The following is a 20,324-nucleotide window of genomic DNA, read 5'->3' as shown; positions in this document are numbered from 1 at the left end:
TGACTGAGCAAAGTCCTGCTTATCAACAATGTTAATGATTTGGTCATGTGTCTAGTAAACACACACACACAGGCTAATTTTTAAAATGAACAAATATAAACAAGCACACTGATGTTATAATACAAGTGGATTTCATCATTCAGTAGAGTTGCTATGAAGAGTTAATATCCTTATTCCAAGAATAATGCCATTCTAAAAACCAATGAAAAAGTACCTAAACTTTAGGGATCTGTGTTTGGAGCTATACTCAGAAATACAAATCTAATTCAGACAAGTTAACAATTCTCAGTAGTTTTTTATAGGCAGGACATTCCCTTCTGATTTGATATCATTTCTTTCCTCCCTTCTGCTTACCCTTGAAGGTTAATTCTTTTCCTACCCTCTTTCCGGTTCTCTCTGTTAATCTTCTCCTCTGCAATTTCTTCCTTCTGCCTCTTCCTTTTAACCTTTCCTTCATCCTTTTTGTTTCTCCCAACAGAGGTTGAATCTAAAGCAAGTATTTCCAGGAGCTGAGTGCCCCTGAGAACTGAACTGGTGCGAGACTTGTTTGGGACTTGGATTTAGAATGAATGTAATAGGAGAACAAAGTGATTTCTTTAAATTCATTTAAGTGCCACCTGGCTGCTGTAATTGCATTAGGTTTAAGGCATGACCTCCATGCCAGATTGCTGTAAACACTAGTCTCAAACACAGAATTCCTGGAAACCAAGCACACGGTTGTCTATTGAAATGAGCATATTTGTATCAATTTTCAGCTTTCTTCCGGGCACCATATGTGGTTCCAGCATCCATCTGATTTTATCTTTGCAATTATGTTAAGATGCCTCTTTCAACCAGATACCACTGACCTTGAGCAATAGGTAAAGCAACAGCCACTGTTTAGGAGCACACCCCCATGATGCAGCCTGTTTCCCAGACCTCCTCCGTCACTAACTAGCAGATCCACTTGGCTTTACTCTGTCTTCTTCAGAAAGATATTTATGTGCTACTCCTGACCCAGGGTAGGTGCTTGAGTGTAAAGGCAGCTTCAGCTATAGCTGTGCTTTGTCTGCTAAGGGGGGTAGTCTGTTCTGCAAGGTGGCAACTGAACTGAAGAAGAGAGTTGGGAAGCTCCATGACATCTAGTTACAGGCAGGGCAACTCCCCAACATTTAGTGAGCATCCCGTGAGCTTCCAGGGTCTTTTCTGCAGTTCTGGGCTCTGCTATTTCACAGTGAACTCAACAATTTTATCCTTTTGCTTTTTTTTGCCCATTCAGTACCCAGTATATGTTATTGTACTTTCTTCTTTAAACATCATTAATTCTATTTCATTCAGCAATGAGGTTGTATATTACAAGTACCTGAGGATCTTTTCGCATGAAACATATCTCATGCATTTTATTTTCTTAAATACTAAACACGTGGTTAACTTTCAAGTTTAAAGTCTGGTGTAAACAGAGGACAGAGTGGTTTTCATTTACGCCAAGTGCAGTCTGAAAAAGATGGTTGCTACGGCTGCTGTAGAAACCATGTGTCACAACAAGGATCCAGTCCAAGCTCCAGCAGAGATACTCACCCTTTCCTGAGCACAATATGCCATCTGCTGATTCACACAAACTCTTGCTTTGTTCCTCCGTCATATTACACTTCCTGGGATGTTGGCAGAGCTTCCCGAACCATCCTCTCTCACAAATGCATCGACCACAGGAACACGTGCCGTGGCCTGCGAAACAGTCACAGGGTGGGGTGAGAGAAGGAGATGGGTCAATAGCCAGATGAATCGCAGTTTTTAAGAAAGAACTATGTAAATCATAGGATCTCCTTAGTATCAAGCAAACACATTTTCCTTGTATGCACAGTCAATTGGGCATGCAATGTTTTAAAAGACTTCACCATACAGTTTTAGTTTCACATAATACGTTTCATGAATGTAGCATAGGAAATGGACTCAAGAAAGAAAGAAATCTTAAAACAATTTAAAATGGAATTTTACCAAAATACATGTTTATTTGCATTTTTATCAGTACAGAATATTTCTGCTTTTCATCATCATGCATGCCATGACACCCAGACCAATGAACCAGCCTAGTATTTATTAATTGCTATCCTATTGTTTACTAAGAAAAATAAAACGTTAATTTCTGTAAGAATGGCATCTGGTATTATATTACTTTGTGTACCTCTCTACTTACTAATAAGAACAGATCTAAGTGTAAGTAACAGTGTCTATTACTGCATAGAAGTTAAAAACAGCATGAGGCTTAGATTCTTATCTGGAACTTGTTTTTCCTTTTGTTTCTGTCATGGGGTCCTGGTTTGGGAGATGTTTATCTTTGGTAATATACACAATGTTGTATTTTTATTAACAGTTATTCACTGGCATACACATCTGTCTAGTTGCTTGCCACCAGCACCCTATTAGATTGCATCAACTTTCATTTACATTTCTTGTTTCCAATCAACACTTTATTCTTTTTCCTATATGTACATTACCTTACAGCCAGATATCTCCAAACAGAACAGACAAATCAGCTATTTGTTTGGCAAAATTTCACTGAGTATCTATTATGAACAGCATATTTCTAAGTAGCAGGGTACACAGAATCAAGCATCATGGCCACAGTTGTCATTCCCAGGGACACACGACATTGTGATTCAGACTCATCAGCTTCTCTAGATCTGTTGACACTATTTTATCTTGACCTCTCATTCTGGCAGGACTTTCAAGAGTAAACTATTCCATCTGCCTCCTCCTACACTCAGTTTTGGACAAGGTGGGATTAGTGGTTGATGATTAATTGTTTGCAAGCCATTGTTATGATTAATTTAACCTAACCTCTCAGGAAACAGGTAAGGTTTTTACATAACACATGAGATCATCTGCAAGTTAATGGAAAGCAAATGGGATGCAAACTCAAAAGGGACCTGGATTAACAGACCTATTTCCAACAGCCTCTTCTTATTCATAATTTACTGAATTTAATCTCATAGCCCTTTGATTCAGGTATTATCCCCATTTTACAGTCAAGAAACTGAGACTCAGAGAGATAATTTTACCCCAAATCTCATAGGTCAAGCAAACATAATCAGAACTTGACTCCAGTTTCTCTGATTTCGATGTCCACTCTTTCTCCATTGTGTAACATTGTCTCTATATTTCATTTTGGGAAATAATGATTCTCAATTTGAGACATCTAGAAGCCTTTTCTTAATTCTATCTTTTTTAGTTTCTGCATAGTCAAAAGGTATGCATTTGACATTTATGGACACTTTCTTCTTAAAATCTCTCCTATTTTGGTTTTCATGATATTGAACTCTCTTTATCCTTTCAATAGTCCTCCTTTGTCTATTTATTCTTCTACTTCTTTTCTGACCAGATTAATGTAGTCATCCCCTAATAATCTATCTTGAATCATCTTCTTTTATCTCTCTATAATCTCTCCTTAGACAAATTCATCACATCACATGATTTCAGATAGCCACAATTATCATAAGGCTGTACCACCAGTACCTAACTCTCTCCTAAATTCCACTCTTGTGATTCCATAGCTTGTGTTCCACTGGCATTCAAAATTGATACTTCTGGACCTGCATATACAATTTTCTTTCTAAAAGTTACTCTTCTGTATTGTCTATTTCATTTTCTTTTTTGTATTGTCCATTTATTTTAATGTCACAAACTTCCTTCCAGTCAACCAGTTCAAAATGTTTCCAATCACATTTGAATCCCCCTTACTCCCCTCATCTAACAAGTTGTCAGGTCCTGTTGAAACTACCTCCAAAATATCCACTCATATCACCATCATAAACCTTTGAGAAACCTTCCTAGCATGTCTTTCTCTGATGCTCTTGCCCATCGCTTCCTGTAGTACCACATTACTCACGTCACAGCCCTGAGATGTAGTCCTGGATAACTCCCTAACGTTTACGAAATGAAGTTTACCTACTTAAGCCTTCCTTATATTTCAGGTTCCTGAAATAGAGTCCCAATCTACTTTTCTAACCTCACTCTCTCTCTCCTCTTCTCCCCTTTCATTTACCTCTTGATCTAACCCAACTGACCTTCTCATTCTGCTTTACACATTCTCTATGCTTTTCTAACTTCAGGCCTTTGTTGTGATGGAAATGCTATACCCCCGCTCTACACCTTCATCTTCTCCTCCTCTGAATTTCTGTGCTACCTTATTTTTCACCTCTATCATGGAACTTTCTGTCTTCCACCTTGTGATATGTAGTTATTTATGAACTAAACCCATCTCCTGACTGAATTCCTGGAAAGTAGCAATCACTTCTGGTTCATCACTGTAGTATTCAGAATGCTGAGCCCGATGCCTCAGACAAGGTAGGTCCTCAAAAAACACTTGACGGTTGAGGTTATTTTTAAACAACATCTCCTGATTTTTTTAAAAACAAATCCCAACTGAGATCCATAAACTGAATCCAGGACATGTTTACAGATCATCTGTTTAATGGACTGTCCTTCAAGACCAATGGACAGTTCTTGGATGTCTGTTTTATTTCTATTTCTGTAGAGTGGAGTGAAGAATTAAAGACAGTGCCCCATAAGCTCTACACATTCAATCAATAGTTATTAAAATGATTGTATCTTTATTGGAGATTGTATCTCCAATAAAACAAAAGTCCAATTAAAGTGAGGTCTACTTCAGAAGTTAAAAAAAGTCCATCTTTGGGGGCGGATAATCTGGGGTACCAGAAAAGTAAGAAAGCAATAGAGAGCTTCTAGTAACTGGCTCATTGAGCTATGGACATTTTAAACATCCATGTTTCGTATTGACCCTGGGTTAGTAAGAATTATTTTCAGTTTGGCGTAACTAGAATAATTTAATCTCTACTGCAGAGAAAGGCATTTTACCTTTGACTTAGAATATCATTGATAAAAGCTAAGTGGCCCCTCACAGCAAATAATTTAATGTAATAGTTGATTTCTTTTTTATTTATTAGTTCATTTATCATGTCTTTCTGGGACATTAGGTTGGCAATCATCCCAGACAATGGTAAAAATGCATTGGTAATTATGTGTTTTGATTTGCCATTTACATGCTTTCCCTTTAGTTAAAAAAGTTTTTGAAAAGCTTTCAATAATATCTTTATAAACTCTAATAATTGTAGTCATTCATTTAAGCGCTATTATGCCCCAGGCATTGTACTAGACCTACCCCATGGTGCTTACTGTCTACTAGGGGAGAAAACAAGTAACAACAAGTGGATAGATGCACTTGAGCTGTGGAAGAATTAAAGACAGTGCTAGTATATTCAACAGTGAGAAACTCGTTAACTAGAGTAGTCACTGAAGGGCTCCGTGACACCCACGGAACCAGAGAGACAATGTTCTAGGACAGCTAGTAATGCAAGTTCTTGGAATACAAAAGAGTTTGGCATGTTACAGGCAGTGAAAAGAGGGCAACGTGTTAGAAGAAGAATATAAACTTGGAGAAATATTCAGGAATGAGAATACAACACATTTGTTCTTGGTAAGGAGTTTCCAGTTTATTCTGATAGAAATGGAAATCATAGAAGAGGTTAAGTATGAGTGATGTGATCCAATTTACAATTTGCAAGTTGATTTTCTCAGCTAAACAGGAGAGATTAAGGTGTGCTGGGAAAAAGTGAGTATGGGGAAAGTGAGAGACTATTGTGTTATTCCAAGTGAATGGTGATAGAGGCTTAAAGTAGGATGGCGACAGTGCGAATGGAGAGAAGTGGATGCAGATCTGCTTTGGTGGTGGTGCCTTGAGACTTGTTGAATTGGATGTGGCAGGTGAGAAAAAGGACTAGTTTTCTGGCTAGAGAAGAATTGTGAATAATAATGCTATGTATTAACTATGAAAGCTGCAGGAGGGAGAGGTTGAGAGCAGCAAATCAGCTCTATTTTGAGCCTCATGTGTTTGAGAAATTCTTTTTCTTTTTTGTAGAAATTTTTTTCTTCTTTATTTGGCATTTACCTAACAGTGGAATTTTTGGGTCTTAGAGTACAAGTATTGTCATATCATTGACTATATTCCCTATGCTTTACTTTACATCCCCATGACTATTTTGCAACCCCAATTTGTACTTCTTAATCCCTTCACCTTTTTCACTCTACCCCCCTCTCTATCATCCCTTCCCATCTATCATCCCAATAAATCTAGTACCCATCTGACACCATACATAGTTATTACAATATTATTAACTATATCCCTTATACTATACCTTACATACCCATAACTATTAATACTTTGCAACAACCAATTTGTACTTGTTAATCCCTTCCCCTTCTTTCACCACCCCCTCCCCTGCAAACCCCACGGCCATCTGGCAACCATCAAAATGTTCTCTGTATCTATGAGTTTGTTTCTTTTTGTTTGTTGATTTTGTTCTTTAGATTCCACATATAAACAAAATCATATTGCATCTGTCTTTCTTTGTCTGACATACTTCACTCAGTACAATACCCTCCAGGTCCATCCATGCAGCCGTACATGGCAAGAACCTGTTCCCTTCCATGGCCGAGCAATATTCCATTGTATACACGTATGTACCACCTACTCGTTATCCATTCATCCATTGACGGACATCCAGGCTGCCGCCATATCTTGGCCATTGTAAACAATGCTGCAATGAACATATGGATGCACACATCGCCTCAAAGTAGCATTTTGGCTTTCTTTGGATAAACACCAGGAAGTGGGATTAATGGATTCTTCTTTGTCTCTTGTTATAGCTTTTGTTTTCAAGTCTATTTTGTCTGGTATAAGTATTGTTACCCCAGCTTTTTGTTTGTTTGTTTGTCTTTATTTTCATGAAATATATTTTTCCATTCCTTTACTTTCAGTTTGTGTGTGTCTTTCATTCTGAAGTGAGTCTCTTGTAGGCAGCATATGTAAGGGTCTTGTTCTCTTATCCATTCATCCCTCCTATGTCTTTTGAGAAAAGCATTTAATCCATTTACGTTGAAAGTGATTGGTGATAGATATGTAACTATTGCTATTTTATTATTCATAATTTTGATCTTCTTTTTCATCTTAAAGAAGTTCCTGTAACATTTCTTGCATTACTGGTTTGGTGAACTCCTTTAACTTTTTCTTGTCTGAGAAGCTCTTTATCTGTTTTTCAATTCTAAATGATAGCTTTGTTGGATAGAATAATCTTGGTTGTAGGTTCTTGCTTTTCATCACGTTGAATATTTTGTGCCAATCCCTTCTTGGCTGCAAATTTTCTGTTGAGGAATCATCTGACAATCTAATGGGAACTCCCTTATAAGTTATTAGTTGGCTTTTCTCTTGCTGCTTTTAGGAGTCTCTCTTTGTCTTTAACCTTTGCCGATATAATATTAATGTATCTTGATCTGAGCCTGTTTGCATTCATCTTGTTTGGGACTCTCTGCACTTTCTGGGCTTGTATGTCTATTTCCTTCACCAGATTAGTTACATTTTCAGTCATTATTTCTTCAAATAGGTTCTCAATCCCTTGCTTTCTCTCTTCTTTTGGTACCCCTATGATGTGAATGTTGTTATGCTTGATGTTGTCCCAGAGGTCTCTTAAGCTATCCTCATTTTTTTGGATTCATTTTTCTTTTTGTTGTTCTGATTGGGTGTTTTCTATTACCTTGTCTTTGATCCTTTGCTTCATCTAGTCTGCTGGTTGTTCCTTATAGTGCTTTCTTCATTTCAGTTATTGTATTCTTCACTTCTGACTGGTTCTTTTTTTATGGTTTCTATGTCCATTTTTTATGCTTGCTATCTCTTTCTCGAAGTTCTCACTAAGTTTCTTGAGCATCCTTATAACCATTGTTTTGAACTCTGTCTCTGGTTGGTTGCTTGACTCCATTTTGTTTCGTTCTTTTTTTGGAGTTTTCTCCTGTTCTTTCATTTGGGATATATTTCATTGTTTACTCACTTTGGCTGCCTCTCTGCATTTGTTTCTATGTTTTGGTAGATCTGCTATGTCTCTCAGTCTTGGCCACGTGGCTCTATATAGTAGGTGTCCTGTGGAGCCCACTGGCACAGTCTCCCTGGTCACCTGCTCCGGGTGCTCTCGGTATGTCCATTGTGTGGGTTCTGTGTGTTCTCCTTTTATAGTTGAGTCTTGATTGCTATTGGCATATCAGTGGGTGGGATTGACACTCAGGCTGACAGGCTGTAGGGTCTGGCCAATCCAGTGGCCAGGATTGGCCACACAACAGCTTATGTGCTGCTGTGTGGGAGGCTTTCCCCACTGAGTGGAATTCTCCCCAGGGGTGCTGCTGCCTGTTGAGACCACCTTTTGATTGTGCCACTTGTGGGGCTAATTGAACGGTGCTCTGCTGTGTTCTGAAGTCAACTTCCAAGTACGTGGGTTCTGGAGCCTCTTGGGAAGGGCTCCAGTGCAGGCCCAGGTCATTACTGCCTTTTACTGGACAGAGGCTACCTGATAACAACTACAAAGTGATCTGCGGTTGTTTGTTGCCTGTGCTAATCCTAGAGTTGTGTGGGAGAGGCCACACTGCGAACTGAGGATGGCTGCCACCGTACCAGGCCTGGGATAACTCTGCAAAAAGCCAGGACACCCAGAGGCCTGCTGCCACCTGCCAGCTCCCTTAAGGTTCAGCCACTGTTAAAGTCTCACGTGGGCATGAGTTTTATGAGACAGGGCCTCAGAGAGTCACTAGAGTTGGGAGAGTTGTGGTCAGCATGTTAATATAGAGTCTGGTTTTGTGCCAGTCCTGAGCTGGAGTGACTCAGTGAAAGTCTCAGAGCACACTGAGGACAGTCACTGCCTGCCTGGGCCCTGTGGACTCCGCTAGTTTTCCCAGAAAGAGTACAATGCAGGCAGGGCTGGCTGCTTGCTCGAGAAAGTGCCTCCGGCCAGTTGTGTGAAGTGGGGTCCCAGCTGAGTCAGCAGGGTGGAGCAATGGAGCTAGCGGAGCTCACCAGGCCAATCAGATTCAGATTAAAACGTAAACGTAGCGGGCAGGCTCAACACAGGAAAGAGGCCACCAGCTTGCCGGCTTCTCCTAGGATGACACCTCACAGGGAAGATGGCAACTGTTCTCCAGTCTTCCTCCTGAAGTCACACACCTCAGTCGAACCCCCTGTATGTCTCCAATGCCCTGAGTCACCGACCCTTCGCTGGAGCCCAAGGTAAGTGCCTGCATGCGTCTGTGCGCCAGCCCTTTAAGAGGATATCTGGGTTTTCTGCTGCCTTCCATTCCACCTCAACTGTGGGCATCCCCACTGTTTTTCACAGCTAGTTGTTGTGGGGGTTCCTCTTTTCGGCACAAGTATTTCAGGCTGGGGAGCCTGATATGAGGGGCTGAGGTCCCTCACTCCGCCAAGGGTGGTGGAAACCTCCGTGGCTGAGATATCCCTCTGATTCTCAACCACCACACACAGGTGTGAGGCCTATTCAGCATCTCTGACCCTCCTAACAGTCTTGTGGTTTCTTTATATTTTCAGTTAGAGACCTTCTATTCAGGTAGATTTTAGATGGCTTTCCAGGTTGATTGTTCTATAATTTGGTTGTAATTTTAACGTGTTCACAGAAGGATGCAGGCACAGTGTTTATCGGCTCTGCCATCTTGGATCTCTCTCCCAGAGTTTTTAAAAGTGGTTGTAACAAGTTCCAGACACAATAATGTATGAAAATTCAGTTGTTCTCCATACTCATTAGTAGCTGGTATTTTCAGTGGTTTTATTTTATGTCATTTTATTTATGTTTTGTTTTCCTTTCACCTTTTTACATGAAATACTCTTAAGATAACAGAGTAGAAAGGTCAAGAAAGTAGTTGATAGAAGCCTGGTGTGGGGACAGAGTCCCAGAGAGCAGTTTCCAGGCTCTCGGCCTCATGTGGAAAGGTGCTGGCTCGGGTAGTAGATGGCGGTCAGCTGTGACTGGTTGGCCATAACCTGTAACCAGTTAGCCAATTAACCACTGATATAACTGCCGTGACTGTGTTGGTTGGTTAGTTGGTTGGCAGGCAGAAAGGTGGATGGCGGATTGTGTGGATCCTATTTCCTGTGTGTGTCTCGCCTAGCTGCCAGCAAGACTAGAGTGCAGGAAGACCCCTTGTTGGGGTACTGGTGAATGTTTGCTCCCTGTGTCTCCAACCCAGCCACCAGCGAGAATATAGTGATATGACTCCCTTATCTATGGCTCCGTGGGTGTTCCTTTTTGGCCTCACCATATCCTGCATTCTTGTGCAGGGAGCAGGACCAACGACCCCGCATGACACAGCTTAGGGCTAGTCCTGTACATGCTGCAGTTTCCAAAACTAGACGGCATTTAAAGATTTGGAAGTGAGTGAACCTACCCAGGGAGAAATAAGTCTTGGGAAACTCCAATATATAGCACTAAGGTAAAGGAGGAGAATCCATACAAGTAGGTACATCCAGTAAAGAAGGAGAAAAATAAGATTAATGTGTTATCTCATAAGATGACAAGGAGTTCATAAAGGAAGCCTATTCAGCGGAATGTTCCTGAAGCTTGGAGTTAAAAAAATAATACCATAGAAGTAGTTTCAGTCAGATTTTGCTAGACCAGCCCTACTCTATTGCCACCCAGGTCTATGAGTAGAACAACTAGGGGTGATAGAACTGTTGTAGAAATATATGTATATATATGTATGTGTGTGTATATATATATATATATATATATATATATATATATATTTCAGTAAGAACAATATCTATGCTTGATGGTAGAATCCAGTGATGTTATTTTCATATAAGTATACAATAGATCATTCTAGAATGAATCTGTAGAGAGAGCCAGACTAATGAACCATTTCAAGTACACTAAATCTGCCTTCACCTGACTTTTCAATTCTTCCCACAGGTGAATAGTTTTCTATTCCATCTCCATTTCCAGTGCCGTGCATCTTCTCCCACATACTTACCTCCTTGCATCTGGTAATCCCATCAGTTCCTATTCCTATTCCTTTCCCCACAGCAAAACATTCACCAAAAATGCTCTAGACATGTGTTGTCCAATTTAGATTTATTAAGTACATTTTAAATTCAGTTTCTCAGTTGCACTAGTCACATTTCAAGTACTCAGTAGTCACATGTGACCAATGGTTACTGTGTTGAATAATGCAGATTTAAAACTTTCTTATCATCTTTGAAAGTTCTATTGGACAGTATTGTTTCAGACAATGACCATTTCCAATGAAATTCATTGGCTCAGAGACACATCTTTAAAACATTACAATGATGGTTCTTGATTAGGAAACTGAGCCATGAATGGATAATAATTGTATCAGATATGACATATTGCCTATCAATATTCTTCTCCCCTAGTTAATATTAGGAGAACACTTTTTCTTCAAGGAAGTGATAATATGTCTATGTGGAAGATTGATTACCCAAGCTCTTTTTGACCAAGATGTATCCCAAGGACAGAATTCTAATAAATGAGATAAAAGAGAAAATATCCTGGATGGGTTTCCAGGAAAGTGATCATCTTCCAATGGAAATGGGACAGATTCAGTCAGCATGTGTCCTTTGCCCTTTTTCCTTCCCTTTCTTCTTTCCTAGAAAATGGACACAACGGGGGGCTTTCTATAAGCACGACAAAAGTCCTCATAAAGAGGCAGAGCAGAAATGAATATAGAAGGAGTGTGGGATGTTCGTGGCTCTCAGGTAGTCACCTCAACATCCATCTCTGCAGTGGCAAACTGCAGACTTTTTTGTGTTAATTACCTTCATCCAACAACAGTCCTAACTGGCACACCTATGAACTCAGGAAAGAGGTTTATGATTTTAAGATGTAATTTGGAGACAATCCCACTAGTGACTATATTGTCCAGCTAAAAAAGACTTGGCCTGAGGTCTTCCTTAACATGAGAAACCCAGCGGTGCTGGGGCTCACTGCACTGATACTCTCAGGCTGCATGATCTCCTTCAAATTACAGCTCCGAACTAAAGAAATCCCTACAGAAATGTGAACTGATTGTGTAATTAAGAGGTGGCTCTTCATTATCCCCTTTTGTTTTCTAAATTGGACTCATGGGCAGCTATTCCAGGAGCATAGAGGAAAGAATAGAAGCAATAAGCAGTCCATTTCTTATTCTCATCCTGGGACTATGGAGTACAGGAAAGAGGGTTCTGGTTAGGCTTATTTTTGGCTAAAACAATTAAACACACAAGAACTAACATGTAGATATATCTTTGTGAAATCGTAAAATCATATACAACTGAAAAAATGAGTACATCTTGGGGACTATCAACCTGGACAAAGCATGTTTTTGTTGTTTTGTTTGTTTGTTGTTTGTTTTGTTTTTTTGTTTTAGCAGTGACTTATCTGATTATAAAAATCCATGCATTTATAGGTCACTTAAAATTTTTTTTGTTAATAAAGATGTTTTGAGAGGGCCCACATGTAGTCTATGAACATTGAGCATGACTCACCAATAAGTTAATGAAATGGAGAATGATTTTACTTCATTTTCTTTTTGCCAGTCATTGTCATGACTCTCCTTTTGGGCTGTAATTTTGGTGTAATCAAAACTTAACTGCTTTAAATTACGTAATTACTTACATTCACCTTCAGGTACAATTGTAAATTTATCCCAGCCTACCAGAATTGGTTTAATCATTTTAGTGTTATTGTTAGGAAGGTGGATAAACAACACTGGCTATTAGTTCTCAGGTGCCTGCTGATCAAGTAGATTTATGGATATTTTTGGTTTTACTTATTTGTTGTTCACTAAAATGCTCAGACAGTCTGTTTTGGAGTCAGGGGCCTGTATTTTGCTTTCTGATCACGAAGTGGACACACAGGGCTCTAGTTCATCCTACCATCTGAAAGACTACAGAAGCTATGGCTCAGTGTCTGTTTGGTAAACTGAGAAAATTACCCAAATTTGTGATTCTCAATTTTGTTCTCCTCTGAAGCCACACCAGAGGGATGATGTTAATGAGTTTCAAACACTTAGAATAGTAAAACCCATTCATTCCCAGCTGCCACATGATGGAGACACTAAATGCTTTGAACAAACTAGCTGCCATTTCTTCCCTGGCACATAGAACTGTGATGTGTATGATGCCAACTTCCTTCCAAAACACTCGGTGGCTAGTGCCCCAAGATATCCAAGACAGATTTGCTGTTTTGTCCTGTTGTGGAAATGGACACTTTAATCTTTTACTTTCCGTTACACACGTAGGGTATCATTGAATGCCCACTTGGCAGTAGCAGTCATATTTCTTTCTTTATGTCTCATTCTCACCATAAAGCCAATAGGTAGGCATTGTTATCCTTATTGTATACATAACTAAACCAAGGCAGAGAGACCAGTTGACCCATCCAAGTCACTACGAGTAGGAAATAGAGCCAGAATCCAAATGCTGGTCAGTCTGAATGTGAGAGTCACATTAATCTTGCTCCATGGCACTGCTTTGCTTAGTTCAAAAGAAAATGGTTCTTCTATTCACTAAAATCATGTATGAAAAAATGTAGCAGAGTGTATGCACACACTTACTAAAGCAACTGAGCATACCATAGAATGTGGACTTTCTCTTGACGAAATAGCCAAATACCCAAAGCAGATTCATGAATCTAGATTCCAAAAATTGTCTTAACCCTCAAAAGAAAAAAAAAAAAAAAACCTAGAAGGAAATACATCAAAATTTCATTAGACAATTATTTTTGGATGGTGAATTTATGGGTGATTTTAATTTTGTTCTTTATATTTTTTAGTTGTTTTAAATGTTGAAAAGAAAAACCATTAATGTAAAAATATTTTACAATGTCCTAATACCTAAAGATGAGCAAAGCAAAATATACAAAATAATATCTATTATGAATGATAAATGAGTAAGTAGTTTGAAAAAAGTACTTCCCAAAGATGGATGCAAGAGCCGCTGAGAAAGAGCTCAATGTAAAAAATAAAATAAACATATACCTTAAAAATATCAAATATCTTTTCACCTCTGGGCCTTTGCTGAGCTTTCCCAGGCCTAAAATATTCACATCAAATTTTAACACCTTTAAATATTAGCTATACAAGACCTAAGTCAAATATTAACTCCAATTGGACAATTCTCTGATTCAAAACTGGAATCACTTATCTGTGACTCCCTTAATTTATAATTTATTCAAAAATGTTCTTGAGCATCAACACTTATACTAAGTTTGAGGATACAATAATTTTTCAGAGAGAGGAAGAAGTTGATTAAATTCATGAGAATTGTAGATTTGATGAAAAGAGACACAAGAACACTTAGAATAAAATGTCATGTTGTCATAATGAAGGTATTATAGTATGGAAGAAGTATAAAATAATTTTAGAAAGGCTGCCTAAAGGAAATGATTTGGAAGAATAGAAAAATGACAAGGAGTTATTCAGAAGGAGAAGCAAAGGTAAGGAATAGAATGTCAGGCAGAAGATTCAAAATCATAATACATTTAAGTTTCTCCATCCCTAATTGCCCTCCATGAAGAAATAATTGTTTTCAGTAGGTGGATACAATCAGTACAACAAAAGCATAGTCTTTTCCACCCGTCCAATTGCTGCAACCAGAAACTTGGGATTCAATCTTGGTTCTACACTGTGCCTCACTCACATCGTTCAATCATGAATTTCCATAAATACTATTTTGTACTCCCAGGGCAGTGGTGGTGTGGTGGGGGACAACCCTTCTTATGTTCAACTAAGCATTTAGTTTGACACTTGGCACTAGACTCCTTAGGAGGATATGGGACAGGAAACATCCCATATGCAGGACAGTATCAAGCTGTCCTCTTCTTGTGAGCCCTTGCAGTCATTCATGAGGATGAGAATTCAATATAGTGGTCTGGGGATGACCTTCTCTCCAGATAACACAGTCCAGATGCTCAGAGATGAGATCCATGTTGCCTAGGTGTTGAGACTTCTTCAATTTAGAAGAAACCTTAGGCCCCACAGGAGCCAAAATCTTTCCCAACAATTCCTTATGTATAGCTTCCAGAAACTGTGCAAGGGACATGCCTGTTGGCAGAGTCAGGGCACAAATGGAAGCCAAAAGCATTTCCATCAGACATCCATATTTTATTTGCAATCCCTCTCTATGTAGTTGAAATTTATCCATCATAGGTCACTATTACCATGAGCAATGTTGTCTGGTAACATTAGCATATAGCGTCTTCATCTATTTCTAAGGAACTGGAGCTGAAAGTTTAACAGAGGGGCAGAGTCTCTTGCAACAAGGTAAAGGGTTTTGCTAGTCTGTTATCCATATTTTTCTAATATTTTCCCTAATACAGCCAAGTATTTCCATCTCTGCTCCCCCTCATCTAGCTAAACCACCTTTATCTCTCACCAGGATTTATCTCCTAACATCCATATTTACCCACCAATTTCACAAACACATACTGCTCACAGCAATTCATACCTCACATGACAACCAGAGGTACTTTTTGATCATGTTATTGCCATGTTCAAACCCTGTCTATGGCTTCCTATCATCCTTTGAGTAAAGCCCCAAATCATTAACATGGTGTATAAAACATGCCACACCCTTCTCCCATTTGCTTTCTAATCTCCAAACACACAGGGTTTCTCTCTGGTTCTCAAATGTTGCTTGAACACATCACTCTCCCTTTCCCTCACATGCCACAGCGTACACTGTTCTCTGTGCCTGTTGTGTCACATCCACTTCCCATCACCTGGCTAAGTTCTGTGCATCCCACCACTGCCAAGTATGGTTCTTGTGATGTCTAGTTTTTTAATACATGTAAAGCACATACTATGCATCAAATAAAGGCATTAGAGAAGCCTTCCTTAGCCTCTATGTTAAATTCCCCTATTACGTATGTTTCCATTGAACGAGTGCTTCTCTTTTCAGACCATTCACCTCATTGTCATTCCTTTGTCAATGTCTGCCTTTCTAACTTAATTAGAAGCTTCAATAGACACACCACTGAACCTCCAGTGCTGGCAAATAGTGGGCACTCAACAAATATTTGTTGAGTTAATGAAGAAATAAATGATTACTTCAGTTTCAACCATGCAGAATTTGGAGGAAGGTCTATATAAAAATATTTAATTAGAATTTGAAGAGTCTGAGGTGAGAGGGGATGATGCTAAGAAATCATCTTGAGTGACACTGACCTAAAGATGAAAGTGGAAGAGGCTGAGATTACTTCAGGCAAATAGCAAGCGGACAAATAGCGAGCAGAAAGGATATCCAAAAGCCATTTCAAGGGAAATACAAAGATTTATTGGTAAGCTCTGAAGGCTGAACAAGAAAAAAAAAATTAAGTGGTTAAAAAAGAAGTGAGAGAAAAAACAGGTGGGAAAGGTGTTTCTGAGGCCCAGTGAGACCATTGCACGGGGTTTTCAGAGTAGAGTAACTACACTATGCTCAAAAGTGGTCATGTGGAATGAGAACTGAAAATCTCCCAGGATTTGGGCAACCAGGATTATTAATAAACTCAGGAAGAGTCAGTTATGTGGATGATTGGAGATAGAGCAAGCGTCCATGGATTTGAGATTTAAGCAAGGAGAATGCTATTATACATGTCAAGGGTCACAACATAGAGATCAAAAATAAGGGCATGTGTGTGTTTGAGAGGCAGTGCAGAGCTTTACAAGGAATAAGCATGTAATGAGTACTGATTTAATCATTATGTGCTACATACCTGATGGGATGTTACTAAATAGTAACAGAGGTTTCCTTATGGTAATAGGTATTTTTAGATAGATTGAGAAGTACAGAAACTTGAGCAATACATACTGTGGCTTGAGGAATCCTGATGGCCAGTGTCATCTTAATTGTGTTGCTCCATGTTTGGGTGAATCCATGGGAAGCTTTCCCACAGAAGGTGCACTGCTGAGTAAAAGGCACTAAAAATACTTCTGAGATGAATGATGGCCACTTTGATTTGACAGCTCAGTGTCAAGTGTGAGGAGAGAGATTGCTTTATTCCAAAAGAACAGAAAGGAGAAATCCATGCCATCCAAAACTGAAGACCATCTAGTCACAGTTCCGAATGAATTTTTGTTACAAAAGAAGTTAACAAGCAATCATGGACCTTTGTTACACATCTCATAAAGGTTATAGTGGACCACAGGTTAAATTTCTGCCTGAACGGGTTATGTCTGTCTCTTTCTTTATATATATATAATAATAATAATAACATGTAATGTATATATGACACTTAAGTGCCAGGTGTTATCCTAACTCATGTAATCTCACAACAACCCTACAAGGTAGCAATCATGATCATCATTTTATAGATGAGAAATGGGGGTTATGTAAATTGGCTCAAGTCATATAGGTAATAAGTGTCACAGCCAGGGTTGGAACCAAGAAAACCTCGCTTTAGTCTATAGTCTTAAGTACTGTAATATATTGCCATTTATATTTCTAAATATTAAAGTACATTTACATAAATGTTCATGAAAGGCATGGGAACATGTGATCTTATCAACTGGTTCACTATTGTATACTTTAGTACTAAAATTATTATAGCTTCAAACATGTTAATTAGTGGCATGTCTCTTGTATTTTAATACATAAACAAAATTCAAGACTATAACAGTCAAGGCTCCTATAATTCTTTCTATGAAACAATGTTCACAAAATAGAGGAATTAAAATCATAGTACCTTGAGCAGCTGTTGTAAAAGAACAACAGAATTTGAGGCCAAATGCAAAGCTAAAGCGGAGGTGATGTTTCCAGAGAGGTTTAATATGAAGTACAGTGGATCCTCATTATTCGCATACTCCATATTTGAGAATTCGTCTACTCACTAAAATTTATTTGTAGTCCCCAAATCAATACTCATGAAGCTTTCCAGGTCATTTGAGAACATAGGCAGAATGGCAAAAAAACTAAGTTGCCCGAAAATCACCTTCTTAGCTAAGGTCAAAGAAGGTCAAGCTCTGCCTTCTTGTTTCAGATCTTTATGCTGTAAATAAGTGTCCTTTTCGCAGTATATTGAATGCTTTTTGCATTTTTGTGCTTTTTGCTGGTGATTTCAATGTTTAGGATGGCCCCTAAGTATAGTGCGCAAGTGCTGTCCAGTGGTCCTAAGTGCAAAATGGCTGTGATGTGCCTTATGGAGAAAATGTGTGCTATATAACCTTTGTTCAGTCACGAGTTATCGGGCTGTTGGCCGTGGGTTTAATGTTAACAAATCAACTACATATTATTACACAGTGTATCTTTAAACAGAAACACACATAAAGCAAGGTTATGTATTGATTTGTTGATGAAAATGCTGTGACTAGAGGCAGGATCTTAGCCTTGCATTTCCTTTAGGAACGATGATTCAATATTCACTAATTCAGTGTTCACGGCGACTTTATAGACCATAACTACCACGAATAACAAAAGCTGACTGTGTCTAGTGCTTCTCTTGAGGAATACTAAACAGCGTTTCTGTGTGGATTGTAAATTATATGTAGCTTTTCTAGCTACATGTTGCACATATGAGCAGGTCACTGGTGGGGACACCTCTGCCTCTCTCTCTCCTGGAACTATCCTTCTCCAAGCAGTAGGTCTGACCATCACAAGTAAAGATTAAGAAGTGAATAACAAGGAAAGTAAAGAAACATACTCATTGGAATGTGTAAAGGGTACTCGGATGTAACAGGTTTCTGCAATATCAACCATTTCAACCAAATTACCAAAGCAGATGGGCAAGGAGACCCATGTGAGGTAGACACTGCATGTCAGAGAAAATGGCAATGATAATGAGAAAAGATGTATATATGGTACTTTCTAGATGCCAGGCTGGCTTTATATATATAGTTGTGAGAATTAAATGAGTTAATATACATAATATAGTACTTAACAAAAAAAAGACTATAATCTGCTTTGATATTTCTGGTAACTAATACCAGCAAAGGGACAATCTAAACTAATAGTAATGTTGAGATAAAGTCAAAACAGTTTGATGCCACTCTGGGGAAAACTGTGATATAGGGAAAAATCTGTGAACTAAGCATCACTGCTCAAATCCTTGGACTGCTACTTTTTAGTCATGAGACATTAACACCTCAAACCTCACTCATTTTTTCCATTTGTAAGATGAAGAAAGCAGGAACAATTACTGAAGGTGGCTGCCATAATGGATTGCGTGAGATAAATCATCTGGCACAACCCTTGTTAAAAAGGGCCTTTCCCTTGGCTTCCAAAGGAAAGAAAGAAGACATTTTTGGTCAAATTGCAAGTGTTTTGTAGTTGGTTAGAGAATGGGTAGATACACATGGATATTAGATAAATGATAGTGATAGTGTACCCACCTTTCATAAGTTGTACAAGCATTTTGTTTTTTTTCCCAATAATAGTGCCCAATTGCATTATGACAATTAAATTGAGGAGACACAATTATATTCTCCTAGTATGATTCCATGTTCAGTTCATATTAATTGTACTGGAAACCTGGAAGGAGCTGTAATCAGCATGAATCATCTCTCCAATATCGAGTTTTGCAAAACTGGAATAGGAGAATGATGTTGTCTCCCATTCTCTTCCCTAGATGAAGCTCAGGCAGACACTGTTAACATTTTACCTCTGGGTCCCTCGGTTGTACTATGTTACCTTTGTTGACTACCCTCTGTCTACCTCATTCTTTCTTTGCACAGTTTCTTACTTTCTGAAAACTCATATTTTGGTCTCCAAAACATCATGCGAACTGAGATATTATATAGCTTCTGTGATTTTCTAATTAAACTTAGGGTGTTATCTTACTGCTTTTTTTTTTTCAAGTTTGTGGGCGATACTTGTTCCATTAATATTTATGAGTAATAAAAATCATTTTAAACTGTTCCATTGTAGCAAAGCCTTTCACTATCTCCACAGAACTTAGTTTAGCCTCAACAATCTTTTATCGATAGTTGTACTGTGTACTTTCACATGCCCTTAAATCAAGAGTCCAAGAATATAAAGGTAATTGCAAACCTAACTGTATATGGCTTTTAGGTCCAATTGTATATTGATTTTTTAAATCTTCTTTCTGACAGAATCTTTTAAAAAGGATAAGTAGAATAAGGAAGGCAGGTGAAGCAGGTTGCATGCAGTAGCAAAAGGCTGTGGGAATTGTTCACCTCCACAGACCACTCCGTCCAGGTCTTCGCAGCGGCGATCATCACACGCGCACGTTTTGCCATAAACCCTCCGATCTCCCGGCGGGTAGCAAGTGCACTTGCCACATTCACATTTACCTGCAAAATACATTCGTTAGGAGAGTCACTGAATCAGGAAGGCGTTCAAAGGAAACAAGCATACTATTAAACCCAGACCTCCTGGACCAATGCTAGGATGTGCCTGATTATGTAGTTCAGCAAATAACCTTTCTGACCTTCCTAAGGTAAACCAAAGGTCAAGCACAAATGCCAAGGAGGTCAGGAGTGGAAGTGATGGTCGCTGGCTCAGAGGT

The 20,324-nt window shown here is 38.8% G+C and overlaps 1 protein-coding gene across 2 annotated transcripts in view; it reads right to left on the bottom strand.

The window, feature by feature from the left end:
• ITGBL1 (integrin subunit beta like 1) overlaps nucleotides 1–20,324 on the bottom strand; it is a 188,337-nt gene that overhangs the window by 5,783 nt on the left and 162,230 nt on the right. For both annotated transcript variants that reach the window (XM_019754218.2, XM_074329504.1), the window contains 2 exons: nucleotides 19,993–20,109; nucleotides 1,558–1,704 (listed from right to left, as the gene is read on the bottom strand). In XM_019754218.2, coding sequence (XP_019609777.1) covers nucleotides 1,558–1,704; nucleotides 19,993–20,109 — 264 coding nt within the window. The remainder of the gene's footprint in view (nucleotides 1–1,557; nucleotides 1,705–19,992; nucleotides 20,110–20,324) is intronic.

The sequence above is a fragment of the Rhinolophus sinicus genome, linkage group LG04 (assembly GCF_036562045.2).
Source record: "Rhinolophus sinicus isolate RSC01 linkage group LG04, ASM3656204v1, whole genome shotgun sequence".
NCBI lineage: Eukaryota > Metazoa > Chordata > Mammalia > Chiroptera > Rhinolophidae > Rhinolophus > Rhinolophus sinicus.
Note: the sequence above shows the minus strand (reverse complement) of the source record. Positions and strands in the feature narration are given on the sequence as shown.